The sequence below is a fragment of the Sorghum bicolor genome, chromosome 3 (genome assembly GCF_000003195.3).
Source record: "Sorghum bicolor cultivar BTx623 chromosome 3, Sorghum_bicolor_NCBIv3, whole genome shotgun sequence".
In the NCBI taxonomy this organism is placed as follows: domain Eukaryota; kingdom Viridiplantae; phylum Streptophyta; class Magnoliopsida; order Poales; family Poaceae; genus Sorghum; species Sorghum bicolor.
This window is the reverse complement of record NC_012872.2, coordinates 58935833-58959314: the sequence shown is the minus strand read 5'-3', so window position 1 is coordinate 58959314 and position 23482 is coordinate 58935833. Positions and strand designations below refer to the sequence as shown.

At 40.4% G+C, this 23482-nt stretch overlaps 2 protein-coding genes and 1 long non-coding RNA gene across 12 annotated transcripts; all 3 read left to right on the top strand.

The window, feature by feature from the left end:
- LOC8080827 (putative receptor protein kinase ZmPK1) lies at positions 5631–8165 on the top strand. The gene has a single exon (XM_021456414.1). It carries the CDS (start codon positions 5631–5633, stop codon positions 8025–8027), a length of 2397 nt encoding a protein of 798 aa, XP_021312089.1. The 3' UTR covers positions 8028–8165.
- Positions 9301–14034, top strand: LOC110433799. Of its 9 annotated transcripts, none has more exons than XR_002451134.1 (6): positions 9301–10953; positions 11040–11091; positions 11759–12405; positions 12867–12950; positions 13057–13274; positions 13411–14034. It is a non-coding gene; the product is annotated as an uncharacterized LOC110433799 (long non-coding RNA). The 9 variants fall into 9 exon arrangements; XR_002451131.1 differs by having other exon boundaries at positions 12867–12976; XR_002451133.1 differs by having other exon boundaries at positions 9302–10099; positions 10862–10953; positions 12867–13274.
- On the top strand, positions 17965–21497 carry LOC8061837 (putative receptor protein kinase ZmPK1). Of its 2 annotated transcripts, XM_021455524.1 has the most exons (2): positions 17965–19427; positions 19500–21497. In XM_021455524.1, exons 1-2 carry the CDS (start codon positions 19014–19016, stop codon positions 21396–21398), a joined length of 2313 nt encoding a protein of 770 aa, XP_021311199.1. In that variant the 5' UTR covers positions 17965–19013; the 3' UTR covers positions 21399–21497. The 2 variants fall into 2 exon arrangements, with proteins under 2 accessions (XP_021311199.1, XP_002458288.1); XM_002458243.2 differs by having other exon boundaries at positions 17966–21497.

The following is a 23482-nucleotide window of genomic DNA, read 5'->3' as shown; positions in this document are numbered from 1 at the left end:
GGATGTGTTTCATGTCTGTTGGTAGTTGTGGCACGGATTAAGGTGGTGAGCACAGTGGAGAGCCAGCCTGTAGAAGATCCATGGACATCGCGGTTTACATGTACAATTGGGAACTTAACCAGGTTCAGTGGGAAGAAGCACTACTCAAAGGTTTTTGTTGTTGACAGATTCAAATGGTGAGCTCCTGGTCCCCTCAATTGTCCTGCCTGCAGACAGCTAGAAACCATCGAATTTTTTCCCCCTACCCCTGTTGTCTCTAGAGTAATCATCAACATAACATCCATTGACATTCATGCAATCATGTGCTGATTTTCCCCGAGAGGAACAATGTGAACTTCTCAGTTTTTTTATTAATTTGGTTGACAATTTGCCACATTGCAGGATCACATTAGAGCCATGAAACATGGCATTCCTCCTTCCATGGTCCGCAATTCACTTTGTGTCTAGAATATATTACAATTGCAATAAAGGAAGTGATAGCGTACTCTTGCCTTCTTTCTTTCTTTGGCTGTGTCACGTGTGAGCAAAGGAGACTATAAAAAATGTTAGATTTTGTAGTGTTTCATTTCTCTAATTCTTTATTTTAGTTCACTAATTAACCAAAGGCAAAACATTTAATTGTTGCCATTTTTTAATGCATGATTTTGCAAAAAAGTTCCCAATATGCTTTAGTAGTCCAGTTAAATTAGTCTAATAAATTTCTAAAATAGGTCTGTCACATAAATAGCATAGAGAACAGGTGCTTTGTGTAGCTCTGAAGGCCTTCTATTTTCTACAAAGAAAAAACATATGATTACTAAGTTAAAATGAGCAAAGATTTACTTAAAGATGCATGGATGTGCAGCTGTACCAATTTTTGCCCCTGTGTCATTAAGCAATAACCATGTGGAAATAAGATTTTAGTGCACTACTGATGTTGGAAGTTAAATTGCAGTTTTCTTTGCTGCATTCCAATTAAAACTAGGGATAGTACTTGCCACTCCACCTAAGGAGATCCATGCTTCACCATTCCATCATGTATCGTGCATCCTGTTACTTATCTAGCTATCTAAAGTTTTGCTTCAGAAATACTAGTTTGCAATTCCAAACCCGACTGTGCACCACCCTGCTGTCTCTTCCTTGCAGTAGATGTGAGGTGAGAAATTTCTTTCATCACCATGCAGCTACGCTTGGTTTGCTTTTTTTTTCTTTCTATTTTTCACATGCTAATTTGCTCCTGCACTAAATGAATCTTATAAAAAATGGAAGATATTATAATCATGTCTTGGAGCAATGCCATAAATGCATAAACATGCCTAACAAAATCTATATTAAATTTTAGCTATCCTTTTCTTTAAAGAAAAGCAAGAAATTTTCTTTAAACGAAAGAAAGAAAGGCAACAGTGAATTTACTAATTAGACTAATCAATGATTGGAACTGTCCACTGGGATTAGCAAGAAAGAAACAACGTGCATAATTTCAAGAACTTTGCTATTTGGATTAAGTGTCACTTCAATATTGATATTAAATTTTATATTATTGTTATCTTCTCGTGCGATCTGTGTGTTTTTAGTATAAAAATTTAGTTATCCCGTAGCAACGCAAGGGCACGCTAAGAAAAAAAGTAAAGGAAAATCGTATTTGTGGGCCAACAAAAGAATAAGGCGGCCCAAGCAAAACAAGACATGGCCCACGAGTAGAAAAAAGAGCAAGGAAGACGTTCTTGTCCCTTGGCCCACGTGTTTTTAATAGTATAGCAATTGGAAAATGTCCATTTTACCTCAATAAAATATTTCTATGATCTAGTTTTTCATATTGAATTCTAAAACCAGACATCTTACTTACTCAACTCTTAAAACTGTTCAAAGTATCTCCTAATCCCTGTTAGAATTTGTTTTCAAGGTGCTATCATATTTTTTTAGTTTAAGTACTCCATATCAGATAACATTTTATTTTATTTTTTAATCTCGAAAATGTCTCTAAGCTCTAACAATACCAAGAAAAATCATAAAGATAAATTGAGGAATGAAAAAAAAATTAAATAATATATTTATAACTAATGGAAGTATCTCTAAAATCTTCCAGAATTAGATTTAATTATAGAAAACTAGAAATTCACAAAAATATAGAAAATGGGAAAAATATCTAGAATGATCTCCCCTCTCGCTAATGTATTCAACATTAAATTTGTGTTGCATCCAACATCTTTGCTAGTACATCTCATATTTTGTTGTGAAAATTCGAAAATATATTTATACATCAATTATAATGTTCTGAGTCTTTTATAATTTTTTATAGGTATTTTTTTTCATTTTATTGACCTACTTATATTTTTTGGTAGCTTATAGAGATTTTTGTGAGATTTTATTTGGGTTTTTATCCTAATCTAGGATTTTTATTTGAATTTTTAGAGGCTTACAAACATTTTTTTATGGTTCAAAAAAATTGTTATGTATTTACCGATTTTTTAACTAAAAGAGATGATGAAACCACCTTAACAATCACCCAGGAAGGTAATTTGATTGGTTTGAATAGGATATCTAGTTTTAAAGATGGTCTATCTTTTTGCTAGCAATCGACGAGGCGCCAGACCGGGATGGAGCAGTAGCGCTAGCATTCGACGACTTGAAAATGGACAAAAGGCCAGGAAGGACTGAAGCAGCGGATAGGTCCAATTTCGTGGCAAAGCGTGGAAGGAAAAAGCTCAAGCAAGTCTGGGCCTTTGTTTAGGCTATATTTCCAAGCCTTGCCTAAGAAAAGGCTGAATTTTTAAGATACAATTTATTCCCTCCATCCCAAATTGTAAGTCATTCCAAGAATCTTGGAGAGTCAAAGCATTTTCATGTTTGACCAAAATTATAGAGAAAAATACTAAGATTTATAACGTATAGTGAGTAAACTATGAAAATATAATTAAGAAAGAATCTAATGATACTTAGTTAGTACCATAATAAATATTATTTTATAATATAAATTTGGTCAAACTTAAAAAAGTTTGATTCTCCAAGATTCTTGAAATGACTTACAATTTGGAATGGATGGAATAATTAGGAGGCTCGGTACGGCACACCAAAAATAACTCTAAAAAGTCTATTTAGCCTTCTTTATTACTCCTATTTTAGAGTATATCTTCCCAGTCGACTTTCCCCCTCGATACTCCTATTAAAGTCGACTAGGTCAGTCGTTGAGGGAGATGGTTGGGAAGCATACAATACAGGTTGACCGTGCTTGGTCTGTTGGCGTCGTCGCTTGGTCGTGCACGGTGACGCCCCTTCTAGAGTCACCCACTGTCCCTAGTCCCTACTGGCAAACGAGAGGGACAGGCAAGCAAATAAATTGGTCAGACCAAGCCAGAAACCCAGAATCCAATGGATCATGACCAGGCACGGGCAGGGATGATGCGGTCAATGTGTTATCACTAAATGCACAATTATGAGAACGAAGAAATATATTACCACTTGCAAAGCCATGCGTCTCGTGGAGGTCCGGAACCGGGTCGTCGCCTACTTCAAATGGAGGCCGCTGGTTCTGACTGCCGCGGCGACGAGTAAATTAAAAGAATACTCATAATCCAACGTCATGACAGATGCTGAAAACCAAAACTAGCTAAATTAAATGTGAAACTAATTGCGCATGCTAAGGTCATGGTTAGTTGTTCTTGTTCACAACAGGAATGCTCCGGTAACTTGATAGAATAGAATAACCGAGGGCACAACAACCGGAATTATCTTAAGCCCACACTGAGCACACTCTTAAGAAAACGACGGGCTCGGTGACAGCGATGTCACCGTTAAACAGGTCAAGAAGATGGTAATTCATGGCTAGACCTTGCCGACGCATGTGGATGTGTAGTAGGTGATTGCACTGTAATTGACTGAGGAATATATGCACTCTTTTTTTTTCTCCTTCTTTTGCCAAGATACATAGGATTATATGGACTTTTAGTCACAGGCAGATCAGTAGCAATGGTGTGACCTGCACCTGCTTGCAGACGAGGACCATTCCCAATATTCGTTCGATTGTGTGTCTGCTCCTGCAGATCAGACCAGGCCGTCAAAATCATCGACTGTTCTTGCTAAGATGCTGATATAAAGAGAGAAGATGCCGATTGGGTAAGAGATAATGACATGGTGAAGTGGAGAGGAAGATGACTGGGTGCTTTACTTGCTGCTTTATTTAGTATATAAAATAAAGGCTTACTAAAGGGAAATAATGTGGAACAGTAAGTTGAGAAGTTCCGTCAAATTAGTAGCAATGTGGCCAGGTCGTAAAGATATCTTTCAGTTATGATCTTTTTCCAAAGGCACCCTAACTTCACTTTGACACGGCATCCAGATGAAGAACATCTTGACAAAAATTAACAAATGCAACGAATACCGTGGATTCTCAAATCTCCTGTGGGGAAACAAAACAAGAAGGTTCAAGTTGTCCTTAGCTTTTGTTAACTAATTAATAGATAAAAAAATACAGCTTTATAACTAGAGATGACTAGAAGTGCGGTGATATACATGTGACTTTGCTTGCGCACGGTGCACACGTTAACGGCGGGGGAACCGGATCTTTGTCTTCTTCCAAGATGCGATAACACACCAGGGCCTGAAAGATTTAGCATTAAATATGTTGCACCAATTTTGGTATTATAAATTTTGGATGAGGTGTTTAAATATATCAAAAATTTTAATATTTTGTAGCACTATATCAAAACGAGAAAAGAGAGAGCTCGCAACTCAGTGCAATTTTGCACAGTTTTGAGACCTTAAGAGTCTCAATTGCTAAAACATTATAAGGCCACGTCTTTGGAGAAAGTAAATTTACGGTTCCAAGCAATTGGAGCGTTCTACTCTCTCCGTTTTGAAATAAAGTGCATTTTATCATTTGAGAGGTATCTCTAAATATAGTATATTCAGGAATAAGAAGATAATGTTTACTTAAATAAAAATACGGGAGATAAAAGTAATTAAGTGCTTACTATATTTTCTATAAGTAAACTTAGATTGCACCCTTTAATCATATAGAATAGGATTAGATTTTAATAAATTAGGAAGTTAAGTGAGAGATATATGTGTCTATTGTTCTCTCTCTTATTTTGTCTGAAAATAGCCATAATATATTGTATTAGGACAAACCGATCAAATATTAAACACGTGACATGGGCGAATTCTGACTTGCAGATTTGTTATTACTGACACTTGGTAATAAATATATACACAGTACGGTACGCAGTTAGCTCTTAAGTACCTTTGACTTTGATAAACATTTTTTTAATCGTCTGATAAAAAAAAATTGGTTTATGCAAATGTTAGAGCACTCGATTCACACAAACCACAGGCTGAAGGATATCCACTGAAAAACATAAACCACCAGTCTATTAGACAATTATTCTGTCTTCTTTCCTGCCTGCGGTCTTGGTCCTCTTGCACAAATGCACCAAGGTCCCATCAGTTCACATCATCTAAAACCAAAGTGAAACTGCACAGGAATACAGTGTGTACACCTGGATTCGCTCTCGGTTTTTGCCTTCTGCGCTCAGTATTCAACTAGTCAAGTCACCAAACCATCAAAGATAGTTAACTGCAAGGAGCTAAACCAGAATTAGAGCTACCAACCTCTCCCTCTTCTTCCTCCGTTGCCAAGCTCTCTGAGGAGAAGAATGGCTGCGCTGCTCTATCTCGCCCTTCTTCTACTGCTGACCTTTCCGGTTTGCTCTGGCGCTTCGCCATGGCAAACCATGACCACCGGCTCGCACATACGAGGAGAGGACCATGACAAGGTCATCCTCCTCTCGCCTGATGCTACCTTCTCCTGCGGCTTCCATGAGGTTGGCACGAATGCTCTCACCTTTTCCATCTGGTACACCACCCATGCCGCCGAGAGAACCGTCGTCTGGACGGCGAATCCCTATTCCGCAGAGAGAGGAGGATACTCTCCAGTGAACAAATATGGCTCCAGGGTATCGCTAAACCGCGACGGCAACCTGATCCTCACAGATACCAACGGTTCCATGGTGTGGGAGAGCAAGACATCGTCAGGCAAGCACACGACAGTCACCCTCCTCAACAGCGGCAACCTTGTGATCAGTGACTCCAGTAACAAGATCATGTGGCAGAGCTTCGATTCGCCAACTGACACCTTGCTTCCGGGGCAGAACCTGACAAAGGACACAAGGTTAGTCTCTGGTTACCATCACTTATACTTCGACAACGATAATGTCCTGCGGATGTTGTATGACGGCCCAGAGATCACAAGCATCTACTGGCCAAGTCCGGATTACGACGCTCAAAAAAATGGCCGCAATAGGTTTAACAGCACCAGGATAGCAGTTCTAGATGACATGGGTAATTTCACATCAAGTGACGGGTTTAAGATAGAGGCTTCAGATTCAGGTCCAGGAATCAAGAGAAGGATCACAATTGATTATGATGGCAATTTCAGAATGTACAGCTTGAATGCATCAACAGGGAAATGGGACATCACAGGGCAAGCTGTAATACAGATGTGCTATGTGCATGGACTATGTGGAAAGAATGGGCTCTGTGACTACTTGGGTGGCCTCAGATGTAGATGTCCCCCAGATTATGAGATGGTTGATCCAACAAATTGGAACAAAGGATGCAAACCAATGTTCTTGACTGATGGAAACCAAGCACGTGAGGAATTTACATTTATTGAGCAACCTCATGCTGATTACTATGGCTTTGATCTATCCTCCAATAAGTCCATCCCATTTGAAGCATGCCGGAACATCTGCTGGAACAGCAGCACCTGCTTATCATTCACATACAAGGGTGGGGATGGTTGGTGTTACACTAAAGATTTACTCTACAATGGTCAGGTGTTCCCATATTTCCCTGGGGACAATTATATGAAAGTACCAATGAGTTTTAACACTTCGACGTACTCAATCTCCAAGCAAAAAACCCTCACCTGTGGACCCGCAGGTTCTGAGAATATGCTAGGACCAGCAAGTATGTACGGAACAAAGAAGGACAACATAAATTGGACATACTTCTATGTCTTTGCTGCAATACTGGGAGCTCTAGAGTTGCTTGTTATTGTTACAGGCTGGTACCTTTTCTTCAAGAAGCATAACATACCCAAATCAATGGAGGATGGGTACAAGCTAGTTACAAACCAGTTCAGGCGGTTTACATACCGAGAATTGAGGGAAGCAACTGGGAAGTTCAAAGAAGAGCTTGGGAGAGGAGGTGCTGGAATCGTCTACAGGGGAGTGCTTGAAGATAAGAAAATAGTGGCAGTAAAGAAGCTTACAGATGTTCGACAAGGAGAAGAAGAATTCTGGGCAGAAGTGACCCTTATTGGAAGAATCAATCACATAAACTTAGTCAGAATGTGGGGATTTTGCTCAGAAGGGACAAAGAGGTTATTAGTATATGAGTATGTGGAGAATGAGTCACTGGATAAGTACCTCTTTGGTGAGAGAAGTACTGAAAGCTTGCTTGGTTGGAGCCAAAGATACAAGATTGCACTGGGCACAGCAAGAGGTCTTGCTTACCTACATCATGAATGCCTTGAGTGGGTTGTTCACTGTGATGTGAAACCAGAAAACATACTTCTAACTCGAGATTTCGAAGCCAAGATAGCAGACTTTGGATTGGCCAAGCTCGCAAAGCAAGGTAGCACTAGTTTCAATTTCACCCATATGAGAGGTACGATGGGCTACATGGCACCAGAATGGGCATTGAATATGCCAATCAATGCAAAGGTTGATGTGTACAGCTATGGGGTAGTGCTTCTGGAGATTGTGACTGGAATCAGGGCTTCAAGTGGCATAATGTTAGATGAAAGACAAATAGATTTTCTGGAGTTTGTCCAGGAGGCTAAACAGATTCTATCTACCGGGAATGTCAGTGATATTGTTGATGATAGATTGCACGGACACTTTCATACAGAGCAAGCAATTGCAATGGTGAAAATAGCCTTTTCATGCCTCGAAGAAAGACGCAAGAGGCCGACGATGGATGAAATTGTCAAGGTGCTCATGTCATGTGATGATGAAGACGACTACCATCCTGCTTATTCATATTGACTTGCAACAGATGCAAAGTGGCAGGCATAACAAGTTTCATGCCAATTGTACCTTTGGTCATGTTACTACAGGAACAATGATTTAAGATGAACTGAACTGACTGATGAAACATATTGTAAAGTGTGGCAAATTGTGATATTTGTGTTTAGAATATGTTGGGATATCTCCAAATACGATACATTAGGATCATGTAATCTCAGCTTACCTTATGTCTAAGAGAGGTGTCTTGCCCCATAAGTGGAGATCCACCCATGAGGCTCAGCAATACAATTCGATTCCACCCAAATATATTCCTCCTACATGTTATCATGAGTCTAAGTTCACATATGAACCCTAGCTAGCACTCGCTTTTGCACTGCACGCACCTTGAGAGATCAATCTCCAAGACTGAGGGCAGCGGATCCTATTGATCCGGCCACTATCGCAATCGCCCCCCTCTTCCTTGTCAATTTTTCCTCGATCAGCCGCAGTCTCCATCCCCGTACCTCGTACAAAGTTTCCAGGTACAAGTACTACTGCCAAGTGCCAACCCTAGCAGGCTAGCAAGATAATTGATCCAGTTCTGAATTCTGGAAAAAAAACAAATAAGTGATAGCTCTTATTTTTCTCAAACTAGAGAAAATCGAGCATGTTCGTTTGAGCTTATCTATCGAATCATTCAATCATTCAACACAGCAGTGTTTTTCTCTCACGAACCGTACTTTTCAGCCATGGCAGCCACTGTTACCACAAGCTTCGTCTGACACCAATCTTATCGCCTGAATCTGTAAACAAGCATGATTATACCCCTAAATTGATCAAGCGCGCAGGGGCCATTTTGTTTCGAAATTAAAATGGATATTAAGCTAACGTGCCATTGCGCTACTCCATAGGAGCTTGGGCAATTTCTACAAGCGCCCATGCCACCAGTGATGGCCGGGACAGAAACAGGCAAGGCCAGTGGGTATCAATAGCTAATGAGCGCACCGCCATCAGCAGCAACAGCAACCGCGTGAGGCAAGGAAGTTGGAGTGGACGTCAGGACGAGAGGGCTTACGAGCATTGCCGATGCAACCGAGCCGAACGAGAGCGCGCTGACGGCGGACGAGCGGCGGCGCGCCGGGCCACGGCAAGGTCCCTCGCCGCAGTCGGAGTTGAGGGTTGTGGTGAAGTTGGTGGCAACTGGGCCGATTAAGTGGGCCTCCTCACCTCCAACTGTTGCTGATTTTACCCAAGGTCAGGAGGGCCGATTAGAGCACGTCGAACAGTCTTCTTCTACACAACTAAAAAGAACAAAAGTAAGACTATTTCGTGGTGCGACTTTCTTTTCGTTCCGTCTCTCCTTCGGTCCGTGCGATCTTTCCACCGCGCCGACATGTGGGCCTGTGTGTGAGCAGCTCCCGTCCCACATCCTCGCCCTCGCGGATTTCTCGGATCCACGCCGCCATCACCTCGCGGCGCCATCAACTTCCTCGGATCGATGCTGCTCGGAGCAGCTCCCATCCCCAATCCTCGCCGTCGCGGATTTCTCGATCCACACTGCCATCACCTCGCTCTCCCCGGTGCGATCTCCAGCCCACTTTCACCTTGTTTCCCCCGTGCGATACCTGGCCTGGCAGAAAAAGAAACCGCCATCTGCGTCCGCTCCCCCGCGATTCATCCGTGAGATCCGCTCCTGCGACCCATCTCCGCCGATCACTCTCCATCCCCTATCGGGATCCCACTCCAATCACGCAGGGCCGCCACTGCGCATGCTGCTACCTATCCTTCCCAATCCCCACCCCTATGGTCGCACACGTCGCCGCTCACCGTCTCCGCATCTCGTGTCCCTATTGGAACACCATCCCCATCGCTCCTCGCCCAGATCCAAATCCCACGGCCTATCTTGCTGTGGATCTTGGTGGAACTAAGCAGCGGCAGCAGAGGATGCACGTGGTGTGTGCTTGGTGGCCTTCATCTCACTATGCTTGTCGAGGTCAGCGGTGAAGCGAAAGCGGCACTTAGGGTTCTTGACGACGCTGCAGAATCAACACCAGCGATGGAGCCTCATTGCAGGAGTTCTTGGCCTGCAAGCCCTCGAACCAAATCTCCAGGTACATCTCCATCCTCCTCTCTGTCCTGCAGGTTCTTTGGGTCCTCCCTCCGCTCTGCCTCGGGTCAGCCGGTCAAGCACCAATCAGGCGTGCTCGTGTGGTGTACGGCCGACTTGTAGCTAAGCCTTTTTCAACATTGTTGTATGTATTAGGCATTTTATATTGGGATCTATTTATATGTGAACAAATTTGATGTTGAAAAAAAATCATTGATAGAAATGTACTGTATATTTTTTAAAATATTTGCTAATTATTTTGGAGTGAGACATTCTTGTTTCCAGTTATGTACTATGCAATGATTCAGTTCATCTCATCCATATTAGATTCTTACTGCATAGAACCAAAGAGAGTGGTTTCAGTAGACATTCTTTACTGCACTATACTTGTGTGAGGATATTTTTCTTTTAGTATGTAAAGTATTTTCAGTGGCTTTTACGTCTACAGTTTTCTTTCTCTCTTTTTGAACTGCCTACAGTTTCCTTTCATGTCTGTCATGTTCCTCAGAAAATTATAAATTGAATCAGGCATCCCAATGCAGTATTGCTCCCTAAAGTATCAAAGAACTATTTAATACCATAGCTAAGAACTATTTAATACAATAACTAAGCATAAGACCAGTGTTATTTTTAGTACCAACTTAGTACAACCCACTTTTTCCTTGACTATTTAATTTTTTGGGTGATTTATTTGTAAATGAAACCCATAGCTAAGCACAAGAGCAGAAGGTTCTTCTAATTTCTACTTTGCATTTTTATGATTTAGTACCCACTGCAATGACATGTTGTGATGAAATTTGTTCTTGGTTGTGTCACCTTATTCCTCGAGCAGATCAGACACAAGCACACAACCACACAGTAAGCGATTATACTCTTCCAAGTTCTTGACATCTCAATTTATTTTCTCGCTTTATGATTTGGTTGTTCGATGGTTCTTCTTTTAGGAGAAGAATTTCAATAAACTTTTCTCTCGGCTAAGGGAGCAACAGGTTTCAGGTAATATATCCTTGTTGGATTCCTAACTGCAAACTGAATACGTTTTATTTAGAATACATGATCCAGTTCCCAATTGCAAACTAAATATAATGTGTTGAGATACCCAGATAGGGATTCTTAGATGTTTCCTTCAGAGTTCGACCAGCAACCATGACAAAATGGCTAACTTGCTATCACTTGCATCGCAATAGATGTTAGTTTTGTTGAATTAGCAGAATTGCTATCACTTGCAAGTAGTAATGAACTACCTAAAGTTTTATCTGAAATACAACCTCAGTTCATTTAAATATAGAGCACATGAAAATGGATAATAGCTCACTCATATTAGTTTCACTTCAAATGTGTTAGGAATTTTCCTCCATCTGAAAACCTCAACAACCACAAGACACTGTTTGGCACACATTTGAGAATATTGCATATGTTTTTTTGCAAAATAAATATTGGTGAATCACATACTAATACTTTGAGAATATTACCTTTTTGGATCTTCATTTACATTAGAACATCCTTTTCTGAATTTTACTATGAGAGCCTGACTTTATATTAGCATTTTCTTCTTCTTTTTGGGTGACTCCTCTTCCTTGCTTCTGCAGTATTTTCATACTTTTCTATGCCATCAGCTTGGAGGCCAATTGGATGATTTCTTTTATCCTTTATTTGATTGTAGATTCTCTTGATGCAAGATGATTCATATTTACTCCTTCGTTTTTCCATGTCCAGCGGTTGTCCTACTCAATCTAATGTCTCTTGCATTCCGGCTCCATGGAAGGTACCATGCTCTCTCAGAATAGTCATGCTCCATCCCTCCGAACACCACTTTTATATATAATAATGTTGCAGTGAAGCTTTGCTTCTTTTAAAAAACAATGGTAAAAACTAATGCTTTAGCACTAATAGGTTATGGAGCTGATTAGTTGATTGATCAGTTTGTGTATCATTGATTTATATATAATAATCTCTACTTACCCTTAGTTCATTGGAATAAAAAATGCATGTTCATTTTTAGTTTTCACACTCCTAATGGCTACCTCCTGATTCCATAACTGTTTTTTCTTTCAAACTGATTAATTCATGTACAAGCTAAGATTACTATGACTCTTACCAATGTTTCAGCATATAAGTGCTATTTCTTAGCTTGCCTTAAAAAAAATGAGCTGATCATTGTGTATTGTCTTTTTAGTTCTGGTGTTTCCTATTTGGTTTTTGTAGGGAAAAAAACCCTCACGGCCTGTGCTGAGGGCCTCCGCTGCCACTGACGTCGGCGCATGTGTAAGTTTCAACTATGCAACTGTGGCACCGCCTTCTGCTGACGAGGTATGCCATCTCTTCTCCCTTCCTGCTCTATGGAACTGATGTTCTCTCCAAAGTGGCTCCCTGCTCTCCTTGTGTTAGGTTGTCTTACGGGAATTGGCTGTCCAATTCCGATCTACTAAATGGAATGGGTTGCAGAATACTATTATATTAGATGACATTGGACAGGAGTAGTTCTTTGGTTTGCAGCATTGATTATTGTTCGATTACGAAGATATACGGTTTGCATTTTCACTCGGTTTGCAATTGCTAGGTGTCACAAAAAAATATTAATTGGCATGCTTTTTGTTCAAATCATTTTGATCCAGTAAAAACTTGGATCTCAAGAAATCCACCTGGTGGAAATACTTTTTGACGACAAGTCTATTAGGAATATGTCCTGAAAATAGCTTAAGCATACTCATGTGCTACTGACCTTCGCTTACAAGTTACAAACACAAAATCTTCATCGGTCCATTCACCAGGAAGTTTCCCAAAGCTCAGATATGGGTGGTGCCCAAGCAGTGGAGAATGACGCCACACCCTATGCTGCCGAAATCAAGCAGAATGTGCTTACTCTTCAGAAGTTGCTAATGTGCCTGCAAATGTTAGGATTGGTTCGTGCATTACTGCATAAATTTCTCTTTGGAAGTCTGAATGTAACTTTTCTTTTAGGGATTGGGCCATATGTGGAGGTGGCACTCTACCATGAACCTTCACGGCACTATTGGTGATCGATGTTGTCACCTATGTTCCTCAACAAGCACCGGAGTATATCACAACAAAGAATCGTTGTTGGCATCTATGAAGAATGGCTAGGTAGTGGAGATGAGCAAAGGGAAGTTGGTTCTCGATAAACCCGTTGTTGACAAAAGGCTAAATCATCAAAAAGGGTAACTGCTAAAAATAGTCAAACTTTTTTGTATGAAGTGGTTTAGTTCAGTACATTGCAATACAAGAAAGTAAAACAAATGAAATTTGTTGGCGAAATTCTTCATTAATTTCATATGCTGGTATTTGATATTTCAGGACAATGGCTACTTATATGTTGCTCTTGCGTGGATTTCAGTGTGTACACCCATTGTTCTTGCCCTGCATATTTTGCTGCTTCAATATGCCCAGCGGGTCGCGAAGTGATGGAGCAAAGGGAAAGCTACTGTCACCCACTCTGACGTATCAACAACTTGGGCATCGTCAAGGAAAACACTAGAGGCCTTATCTAGAATGATACTGTCACCCACAACATATTCTAGGTTGGGAATTCTTTGTGTCTATAAACCACATTTTTGATTTTTTAGTAGAGATCCAGAGGGTATTAAGGGGACCTTGAGTTTTGTACTAGAAAATAACCTACTTGTTATCAACCACTTACATGTCCCTAGAAAATTTACCCTTAAGGGCAAAAATAACATTCGATGTGCTTGTGTCTCATCAAGTGTTTCTTGTAGATGGTTAGATTTCATTGGCCTCAGAACCCATTTAAAGAAAATCTCAGTGATGCCTTCTCAAATTTGCATGTATATAATATCTGCCATTTGGTGGGTGCAAATAAAAAAGTGATGGAAATAGGAAGAGAAAAGTTGAATGAGCATGTTCCAGATGTAAATTGCTACATTTCAAGAAACAGTTTTGCCCTTATTATTGGACCAGAAATGATTTGTCAGGCATTATTGTAATCTTATTATGTGATCCATGTGTTTTTAGTATAATGGTTTAGTTGTCCCGTAGCAACGCACGGGCATACTACCTAGTTTGATAAAAAGGAAGAAAGTCTACTTTTCTTCCTCCAAGTTTCACGAAAGTATGCTTTTTCTCCATCAAGTTCAAAACCGGGCAAATCACATTTTACAACTTTTAAACTGTGCACTTTACCTCCTTAGAGTAATCTTGCTACAATAAATAGTGGTTTTGCTACAATAACGGTGGTTTTGTCTTTTTCTTTTTAATTATTTTGCTGAATATTTAAAAAATCATAGTAAATCACATAAAAATCATAAAATACAAAATCTAATTTTTTTGGATTCCACATAAGTATATCTACACAATGAACATATAATATGATATGCTTTAGTATAAAGTTTTTGCTAAAAGATTTTGTCTTTTTGTTTATATTTATTTTGGCTAAATATTTGAAAAAATCATAGTAAATTACAGAAAAATCATAAAATATAAAATCTAATTTTGATAGACTTCAAATGAACATATATACATAGTAAATATATAATATAGTATGTTTTAGTATAATTTTTGTAGCTTTAGATTTATGCTTTTCTATAATTAATTGAAATAAATCATAGCTGCAGCTTCTATAATTATTTTGTCAAACTAAAGAATACATATATTATATGTTAAATGTGTATGTATACTCATATGGAGTCTAAGAAAATTAGATTTTTTCTATTTTATGATTTTTCTATGATTTACTATCATTTTTCAAAGATTTGGCCAAATAAATAAAAAAGAAAGGACAAAAACTTTATAGCAAAAACTTTATACTAAAGGATACTATATTATATTTTTACTATGTAGATCTACTTATGCGCAGTCCAAAAAAATTGAATTTTCTATTTTTGTGATTTTTTGTGATTTACAATGATTTTTCAAAAATTCAGCCGAAATAAATTAAAATAAAAGGTAAAAATCATTATTACTGTAGTAAAACCACTATTCACTGTAGAAAAACCACCTTCGGAACCGCTCGAGGGAGGTAAAATGCACGGTTTGAAAAGTTGAGGAGGTGGTTTGCCCGGTTTTGGAGTTAAAGACTTTTTTCTACTTTCAATGAGTTTCAAAAAAAAACTTTCAATCTTGAAATTTAACAGTTTTTTTTAAAAAAGTCCAAATCTAGAAAAAGCATACCCGGATGACTGCTGCGGTGACTTTTTTTTCTTATTACACCTCATCGTCTGCAAATATTAAAAAGTAAAATGGGCAATGGAGAATCCATATTATAGTTTCTGACTTAGTTATGCTCCCATGGATGGCGGCTGCGGTCAGCCCCCATCAGACCTCGCTCAGTCGTTTGTTTGACTTGTAGGGGATTTAATCTCCCAATCCCTTTAGTTTTGAGATCAAACGAACAGATCCTTGCATTTCCTGCTACTATTTTTTACATCTGCTATGATTTTCAAATATGAGAATACGGAGAGATAAAGTAAGCAATATAAATTTTATTTTATAGGTTTTGAGAAAGGTTGAAAGCAACTAAATTTTTAGTATTACTTTTAAAGTACTATTGGAGATGCTCTCAAGTTGCACCCATGTTTGGTGCATTCATGCTATGACTCCTATGCACATGAGACACGCCGCGCCATGTCAATATAGCACGACAAGCCTTTTTCTTAGCACAAGCACAGTCCATGGCCTGTTGCCCCATCTTGTCATGCTAGCCAAATCATGGCCCTTGGCAATACTCTATTAATTTTCTTGGGCCGCTTATCGGCTTGCATAGTTTTATTTCTATCAAGATCTAGCCGTGTGCTTCACAACTATTCTATAGGATGCTGTGGATGAAAGTGTCTAGCTAGTTTACTATCATTTGTCTTTTCAAAACTAACAAATGGCTAAACATTTCATGTGCAAAAGACACATTTGTTGTTACACTAAGCCTTATAGAAAGGCAAAATCAATAAATGGTAATTTCATGCCATGCTGGACAAAGTATAGCGTAAGATGTAGGCCATGCCATAAAGCCCATCATGTTAAGATTCTAGGCACGGTGCAATCTAATCCTCGTGTTCATGCCGTGTTAGAACAATCCAAAATATCGTGTCCATGTACTTTGCTTGGACATACCAAAAGATCATGAAGTGAGTAGCCCTAAAATGGTACAATTCATGATAACTGCAAGAGCACCACCTTTTTCTCACTCTACCCCTGTCAAAATATGAAAAAAAAAATTGTATGGGTGATGCGCAACGTGCGATACGTGCCCCCCCCCCAGCTCGATTGATGCCACGTGGACGCCCATTCCATCAGATGGCAGGTGTAAATGACTCGGCCCTGTCCTTCCCATCGGCTGCGCATCGGCAGACGGCTCGACACCGTATCAACTCGCTCGGTCCTTCCTCCTCTCCTTTGACTCCGCCGTTGCTAGAGCACGGCGCGGCCTATACCCGTGGTGGCCGGGGAAGAGGCAAAGAGCACGGCGAGGAGGTCGCAAACGACGTCAGGACGGCGCGACGAGGTGTTTCTGCTGTGACACCTGTAGCAGTGGACCAGTGGTCGCCCACACAGATGGGCAAGGAGAGGAGGGAGACGAGAGTGGCGGCGGCGGAGGAGCTTGTGCCTCGCATCGCAGGAAGCTGGATGTGTCCTTGCGGAGGAGCTCATGCCAACGTCGTCCATGAACTCACCCTCGCAGCATCCAGGGCTTCAAGTACGAAGCTAGGAGGTTCATCAACCCAAATACAAAAATACTTTGACTGAAGAGCTAAACTTGCCGCTATTAATATCTCTATTACAATGCTCAATGGAAATTGAAGAAAAATCATGCCAAAGCATTAGATTTTTGTCTACTTAGGCCATCCTCAATGGAGGTTTCATGACCCAGTTTCCAATACATCAATATTTTAGAAACAGTGCACATGAGTTTTATGGGGATGAAACTCTCTCTACTCCTATGAAACTCTTATCATCTCTTTCTTCATTAATATAGTGCCACATCAGCATATTTAATGTGCATGAAACTCTAATGAAACACCCATTGAGACTGGCCTTAGAGTGTCATGCACATTAAATAAGGTGCCACATAAGCAAAATTGTTGACTTAGCAGGGTCATTAAATGAAGAAGTTTCATTAGATGAGAGAGGAGTTTCATCCCTATAAAACTCACGTGGCTCGATTACCTAGTTTATAGTCTTGGTAACTGTGGCATAAAACTATGCATTGAGACTGGTCTTATAATATCTTGAGTCTTGTTTGTCTCATGAGATTCTCTTCCTACAATCATCTTCGATATTATCATCGTCATCAGATTTAACCAAATCCTATTAGGCATTGTTGCTTTTTTTTTCAAGAACATGTGTTGCACATATTTCATTAAGAAGGAAGATTAGAATACAAAGACCGGCCGGCATGTCATGGCGAGGCGAGGTGCCAGGCGCCAAAACTGACCCCATGAATCCTCAAAATTAATTCACGAAAGCTTGATCTAGGCCCTGTTGCTCCTCTCTCTTCCACTATTCCTTAAATGAAAAAAATTACTGTGGTTTCAGGCATATTTGCTGATGGAAGAACTGGAACTTCAATGCAGCGACAGAATTTAAGAACACCCAACCATGGCACGGTGTCCACATAATGCCAATCCGATCGGCACCCAGTGAGTTAGGGAGATCTGATAAACGTGCCAGGGCTAGTTCTCGGTCGATATAGGGCCTTGTTTAGTTCCAAAAAATTTTGTAAAATCGACACTGTAGTACTTTCGTTTGTATTTGACAAATATTGTCCAATCATGGACTAGTTAGACTCAAAAGATTCGTCTCGTCAATTTCGACCGAACTGTATAATTAGTTTTTATTTTCGTCTATATTTAATACTCCATGTATGCGTCTAAAGATTCGATGTGACGGGGAATCTGAAAAATTTTGCAAAATTTTCTGGGAACTAAACAAGGCCTAGGTATGCAGAGTGCACACAATTGAACAGTGAGCCGAGACAACGACGGAACAACCACCAACAGAATATACAGATTGGGTTTCTGGCCTCGTGCTGGAACAAGCAGACGCGGTTACAGTCTTTGATGCCATCCCTGAATATTCAAGAAAATATGTCCAGTGAACTTACGAAACAAGAACGTGCAGGTTACGTGTGAGTCAAAAATAGAGGCAAAGGAAACCCGAGTAATTAACAATGAAAGTATGAAACTCAACCAACCATGAACATGCCCGTCATCTCATCACATGGGAACAATAATAAAGCCTTGGTGGGGCGACGATACAGGCGGAAGTGCATAACTATTATAGTAAACATTCTTATATGGTGACCACGTGAAGATCACAGAAATCAATGAAGACACAAATCGATCAAGATTTACTTTACCTAACAAACTGGACAAGCTTCCAGCTGACTCCCTCCGTAAAGACAAATTTAACAACCTCATTCAATCTGCAATGCGTGTTAGATATGTCACATTTCCCAGTAAATATTTCCTCATCTTGAAGAACGGCACGTCCCGTGAGTCCGTGACTCGTGATGATGGTGATACCTCTGTGGACCAGAGAGGAAAGCAACCCATGCACATACCATTAGGCGCAATATTCTTTTCCTTGTCAAAAAAAAAAAGTAAAAGTGAATTCTGAGGGATTTTCTACAGGGAAAAAAATCATTCACTTAGTAGTAGTGAGCAACTTTACCGGTCCCTAAATAAGTGCCTTACAGCAGTGCGAGTCATCAGTCATGACCCCAACAATTAAATTAAAATAGTCAAGATCACGAACGACATCTTTATAGTGTAGATGCTCAATAAGTGCTCACACCAGTGCGGGCCAGACAAACTCACCTGGGTGCCGTCGTCCTTCCGGTCATAACCAATGTGTAGCTCAGCACATACCAGTGGCAAAGGAGCCGGCCTACACACCCAAAGCCAGATCTATTTCTTCTCCACCTCCAAGGCCCCAATCACCAGAAAAATATGGCAGCCGATAAGCACCGGCTCCTCTATCCAATCTTCCTTTCACTCCTCTCCGTTCCTTTGTGCTCCCGTGCATCCCCATGGCAGGCCGTAGGCACAGGCTCATCCCTGCAAGTAGATCACGGGGAGATCTTCCTTGTGTCTCCGGACACAACCTTCTCCTGCGGCTTCTACTCATCTGGACAAGGCACCAACGCCTACTACTTCTCCATCTGGTTCACCCACTCCACCGATAGGACTGTTGTTTGGACAGCGAACCGTGGCTCTCCGGTGAATGGCCATGGTTCAAAGATCTACTTCAACCGTCAAGGAAACCTGCTCCTTACGGATGTCAATGGCTCGACAGTGTGGCAGAGCAAGACGAAGTGGGGAAAGCACGCCTCAGTAGCTCTCCTCAACAGTGGTAACCTTGTGGTCAGGGCCTCCACTGATCAGGTAGTGTGGCAGAGCTTCGATTCACCCACTGACACATTGCTTCCTTCACAGCGCCTGACAAGGGAGATGAGGTTGGTCTCCCAATCTGGCTATCATCGCCTCTATTTTGACAATGACAACGTCCTGCGGCTCCTGTACAATGGGCCAGACATCACAAGCATATACTGGCCAAGCCCGGATTACAATGCCCTGCAAAATGGCCGGACAAGATTCAACAGCAGCAAGATAGCAGTTCTGGACAATGACGGTATTTTCTGGTCAAGTGATGGGTTCAGAATGATAGCCTCAGATTCAGGGTTTGGAATCAAGAGAAGGATCACCATCGATTATGATGGCAACCTTAGAATGTACAGCTTGAATGCAGCAGGCAACTGGATTATCACAGGCGAGGCTTTACTGCAGTTGTGCTATGTGCATGGTTTATGTGGAAAAGGTGGAATTTGTGAGTATTCACAGTCTCTCAAATGCACTTGTCCTCCAGGATATAACATGACTGATCCAAAGGACTGGAACAAAGGATGCAGTCCAACATTCAACACCAACTGTGGGCAACCAAGAGAGGATTTTACATTCATCAAGATTCCCCATGGTGACTTTTATGGCTTTGATCTGACTTCAAACCAGTCAATCTCATTTGAAGAATGCAAGCGGATATGCTTGGACAGCTGCTTGTGCTTATCCTTCACATACAAAGCTGGACAGGGCCTATGTTACACCAAAAATCAACTCTACAACGGCCAGGTTTATCCATATTTTCCTGGAGACAGCTACATCAAACTTCCTAAGAAAATCACTCCAACATATTCAGCCTCCAATCATTCCACTCTTACTTGTAGCCCAAAGAATACCAAGGTTATGTTAGTATCCAAAGATGAATACATGAAAAATTCTGACAACATAAACTGGACATACTTCTATGCATTTGCTACTATATTAGGGGCAGTTGAGCTGCTTTTCATCATGACAGGATGGTATTTTCTTTTCAAAATGCACAACATACCGAAGTCAATGGAGGAAGGTTACAAGATGATAACAAGCCAATTCAGGAGATTTACATACCGTGAGTTGGTGGAAGCAACAGGTAAATTTAAAGAAGAGCTAGGAAAAGGTGGCAGTGGTACGGTTTACAGAGGAATACTTGCAGACAAGAAAATAGTGGCAATAAAGAAGCTTACAGATGTTAGACAAGGCGAAGAAGAATTCTGGGCAGAAGTAACTTTGATTGGGAGGATCAATCATATAAATTTAGTCAGGATGTGGGGATTTTGCTCAGAAGGCAAACACAGGTTATTAGTGTACGAGTATGTGGAGAATGAGTCATTGGACAAGTACCTTTTCGGTGACAGGCGCACTGAAACATTGCTATCATGGAGCCAAAGGTTCAAGATTGCCCTGGGAACCGCAAGAGGCCTTGCTTACCTCCATCATGAATGTCTGGAATGGGTTGTCCATTGTGATGTAAAACCAGAAAACATACTGCTGACCCGAGATTTTGAAGCAAAGATAGCAGACTTTGGACTGTCCAAGCTTTCAAAAAGAGACAGTCCTAGCTTCAATTTCACTCATATGAGAGGCACAATGGGCTACATGGCACCAGAATGGGCATTGAATTTGCCAATCAATGCAAAGGTTGATGTTTACAGCTATGGAGTTGTGCTTCTGGAGATTGTTGCTGGGAGTAGGGTTTCAAGTGGGATAACAATAGACGAAGAAGAGATGGACTTCATGCAGTTTGTTCAGGAAGTCAAACAGATGCTCGCTAGGGGGGGTAACCTGGATATAGTGGATGCTAGACTCAAAGGGCATTTTAGCCACGAGCAAGCAACAGTGATGGTGAAAATAGCTGTTTCCTGTCTTGAAGAAAGAAGCAAGAGGCCAACAATGGATCAAATTGTAAAGGACCTTATGGTGTACAATGATGAAGATGATCACCCTGCATATTCTTTATGACCTGTACTGAAAAATCTTTGTCAAATATGCATGCCATCCTTAGAAGAGAAAACAATGTATTTTTGTACACTATGTATGAATGGAAAAAAGTTAGAAGCATTTTTCAGATTTTCTGCTTGCTCTTTTCAAAACTGTCTTTGGTGTCCTGAGGGGCTTGCATAGTTTGCCGGAGGTGAAGGATGCTCAATATTTCTTATACTTTTCATTTGATAAGGCCCTTTGTGCGAATTTTACATGTTACTGTTATTCTATTACAAGAATGGAAGCCAAAAGAGTTTCCATTTATTTAAGGACAAAAATAGAATATCTTTTGAATGGTAATTCCTTCTATAATAATTACTTTGAAACTTGTGTAACAAAATCCCTAAACGAACTCAACTGTAAAACATTTCTTTATATCTTTATATATTAAAAAGACACTGAAATGGTGAAACGAAAACTTACTTGCACTTCGAGCACTCTCTCATGAAAACACTTGACACCAAATACAATACCATTGCTCCAACCTTCTGTGGCTTGAACAATCTGCATAGATCTCCCAAAACCAAGAAAATGGTATTACATCACCTTAGATGCCTTCCTAATACTCCATTTTACATCACCGGAGCTTTCCTTTCTAATACTGTTCAATGTAAACTAATCACTGTTCACATGAGACCTATAATGGAAAAGAATATAGAAAAAAAAATATGACAAATAAGTAAATAACTTGAAACTACTATGCTGCAGTATAAGTATTTTTACTAAGCAATCCACACTTGCTGGCTGGTGACTTGGAGTTGTACCAACCCCATATGAGCAGTACAAGGCATCCTGCTGTTGAAAAGATAGAAGACTCAAGATTTGGAAAGGCTGTAAGAGGCAAATGTAACCTTGAGATTTTTTTTTAAAAAAAAAAGAGAGAGAGAGTGGAGTTAACAGCCAACACATTACACATTTGCTATGTATCTAGAAATGCCAAAACATCTTCTAATTTGAAATGGAGGAAGTACTTTCTTGACAATGCGCTTTAAAAATTTACAAGCTATTGGTTCACCTTTTGATACCCTACCTGAATATTGTTTGCTTCATTCACCTTCCATGGCCCTCATTTCTTCACTTCCATGGCAGCACGAGATTGGCTTTAAATTTTTTTTCTCGGACACACAGGAGAACTGCGCATCATTATAGTCTGCATGACTCGTACAACCCCTATAGGGGCAAAGGAGTTACAAAAAGGACTCACCAACAAAACCTTAAACACAACTGATGACCGTGAGTGAACAATCATGGCCATATGCTACGGAGCCCTTTGGCTCCTGCCATACACCATAACATCACATCATACCAAATACCGCACAAGATTGGCTTAAAATTGAACTGGTTTACTTCATGTGATGTTTCAAGACAAATGTAAGAAATATAAATGCCCAGCTAGTGGCTGTTGTAAATGTTGTGGTTTTAGTTCCGGTTAACAAAATGATACTCAATAGCCAACAAAGAACTATTCCACCAGGTAAAATCTCTGGATCTGCCACTGCTAGAACTGGAATAAAAAGTACCATGCTACCTATAAATCATGGTCATCCAATTAAATCTTAGCATGGCTATGCTGTGCCAAAAGCCCAGGTGGAAAAGGTTTAATACTTGATCTAACATGTCACACCTGGCCCTTCTAGTTTCCAAAGATGGTGCTGCTGGAGCAATGCCAGCTAACCTAGTACCTTGGCGTCTTGGCGGTAGTGGCAAGGTGGTTTCCCACTAGAGTTGTTTAAGGCTTGGGCTATTTGCAAAAGTTAGATAAATGAAGATGGAGAAACTCATGGATGCATGATACTGCATTTTCTTTGTTTCAACATGTCCTTTCTTTCTCTATTTGACATCGCATTAATCTAGCTGCATGGAAATGGTACAACTGCCCAGGCAACAACTAGAAAGGTAGGCACTAGGCAGAGATTGACCCCACGCGGCCACGCCTAGCGCAGCACTTTTTGAAACACTTCTTTTTTATTTTATTTTTTGCCCCCCACTCCGGGTGGCCTCTAAGGTAGTTTTACATTGCAAATGTAGAGATAACTATATGTGCAGTGAAACAAATAATATAT

Coding starts and splice junctions, on each gene's coding strand:
- LOC8080827 (XM_021456414.1), top strand. CDS start 5,631: ATGGCTGCGCTGCTCTATCTCGCCCTTCTTCTACTGCTGACCTTTCCG.
- LOC8061837 (XM_002458243.2), top strand. CDS start 19,014: ATGGCAGCCGATAAGCACCGGCTCCTCTATCCAATCTTCCTTTCACTC.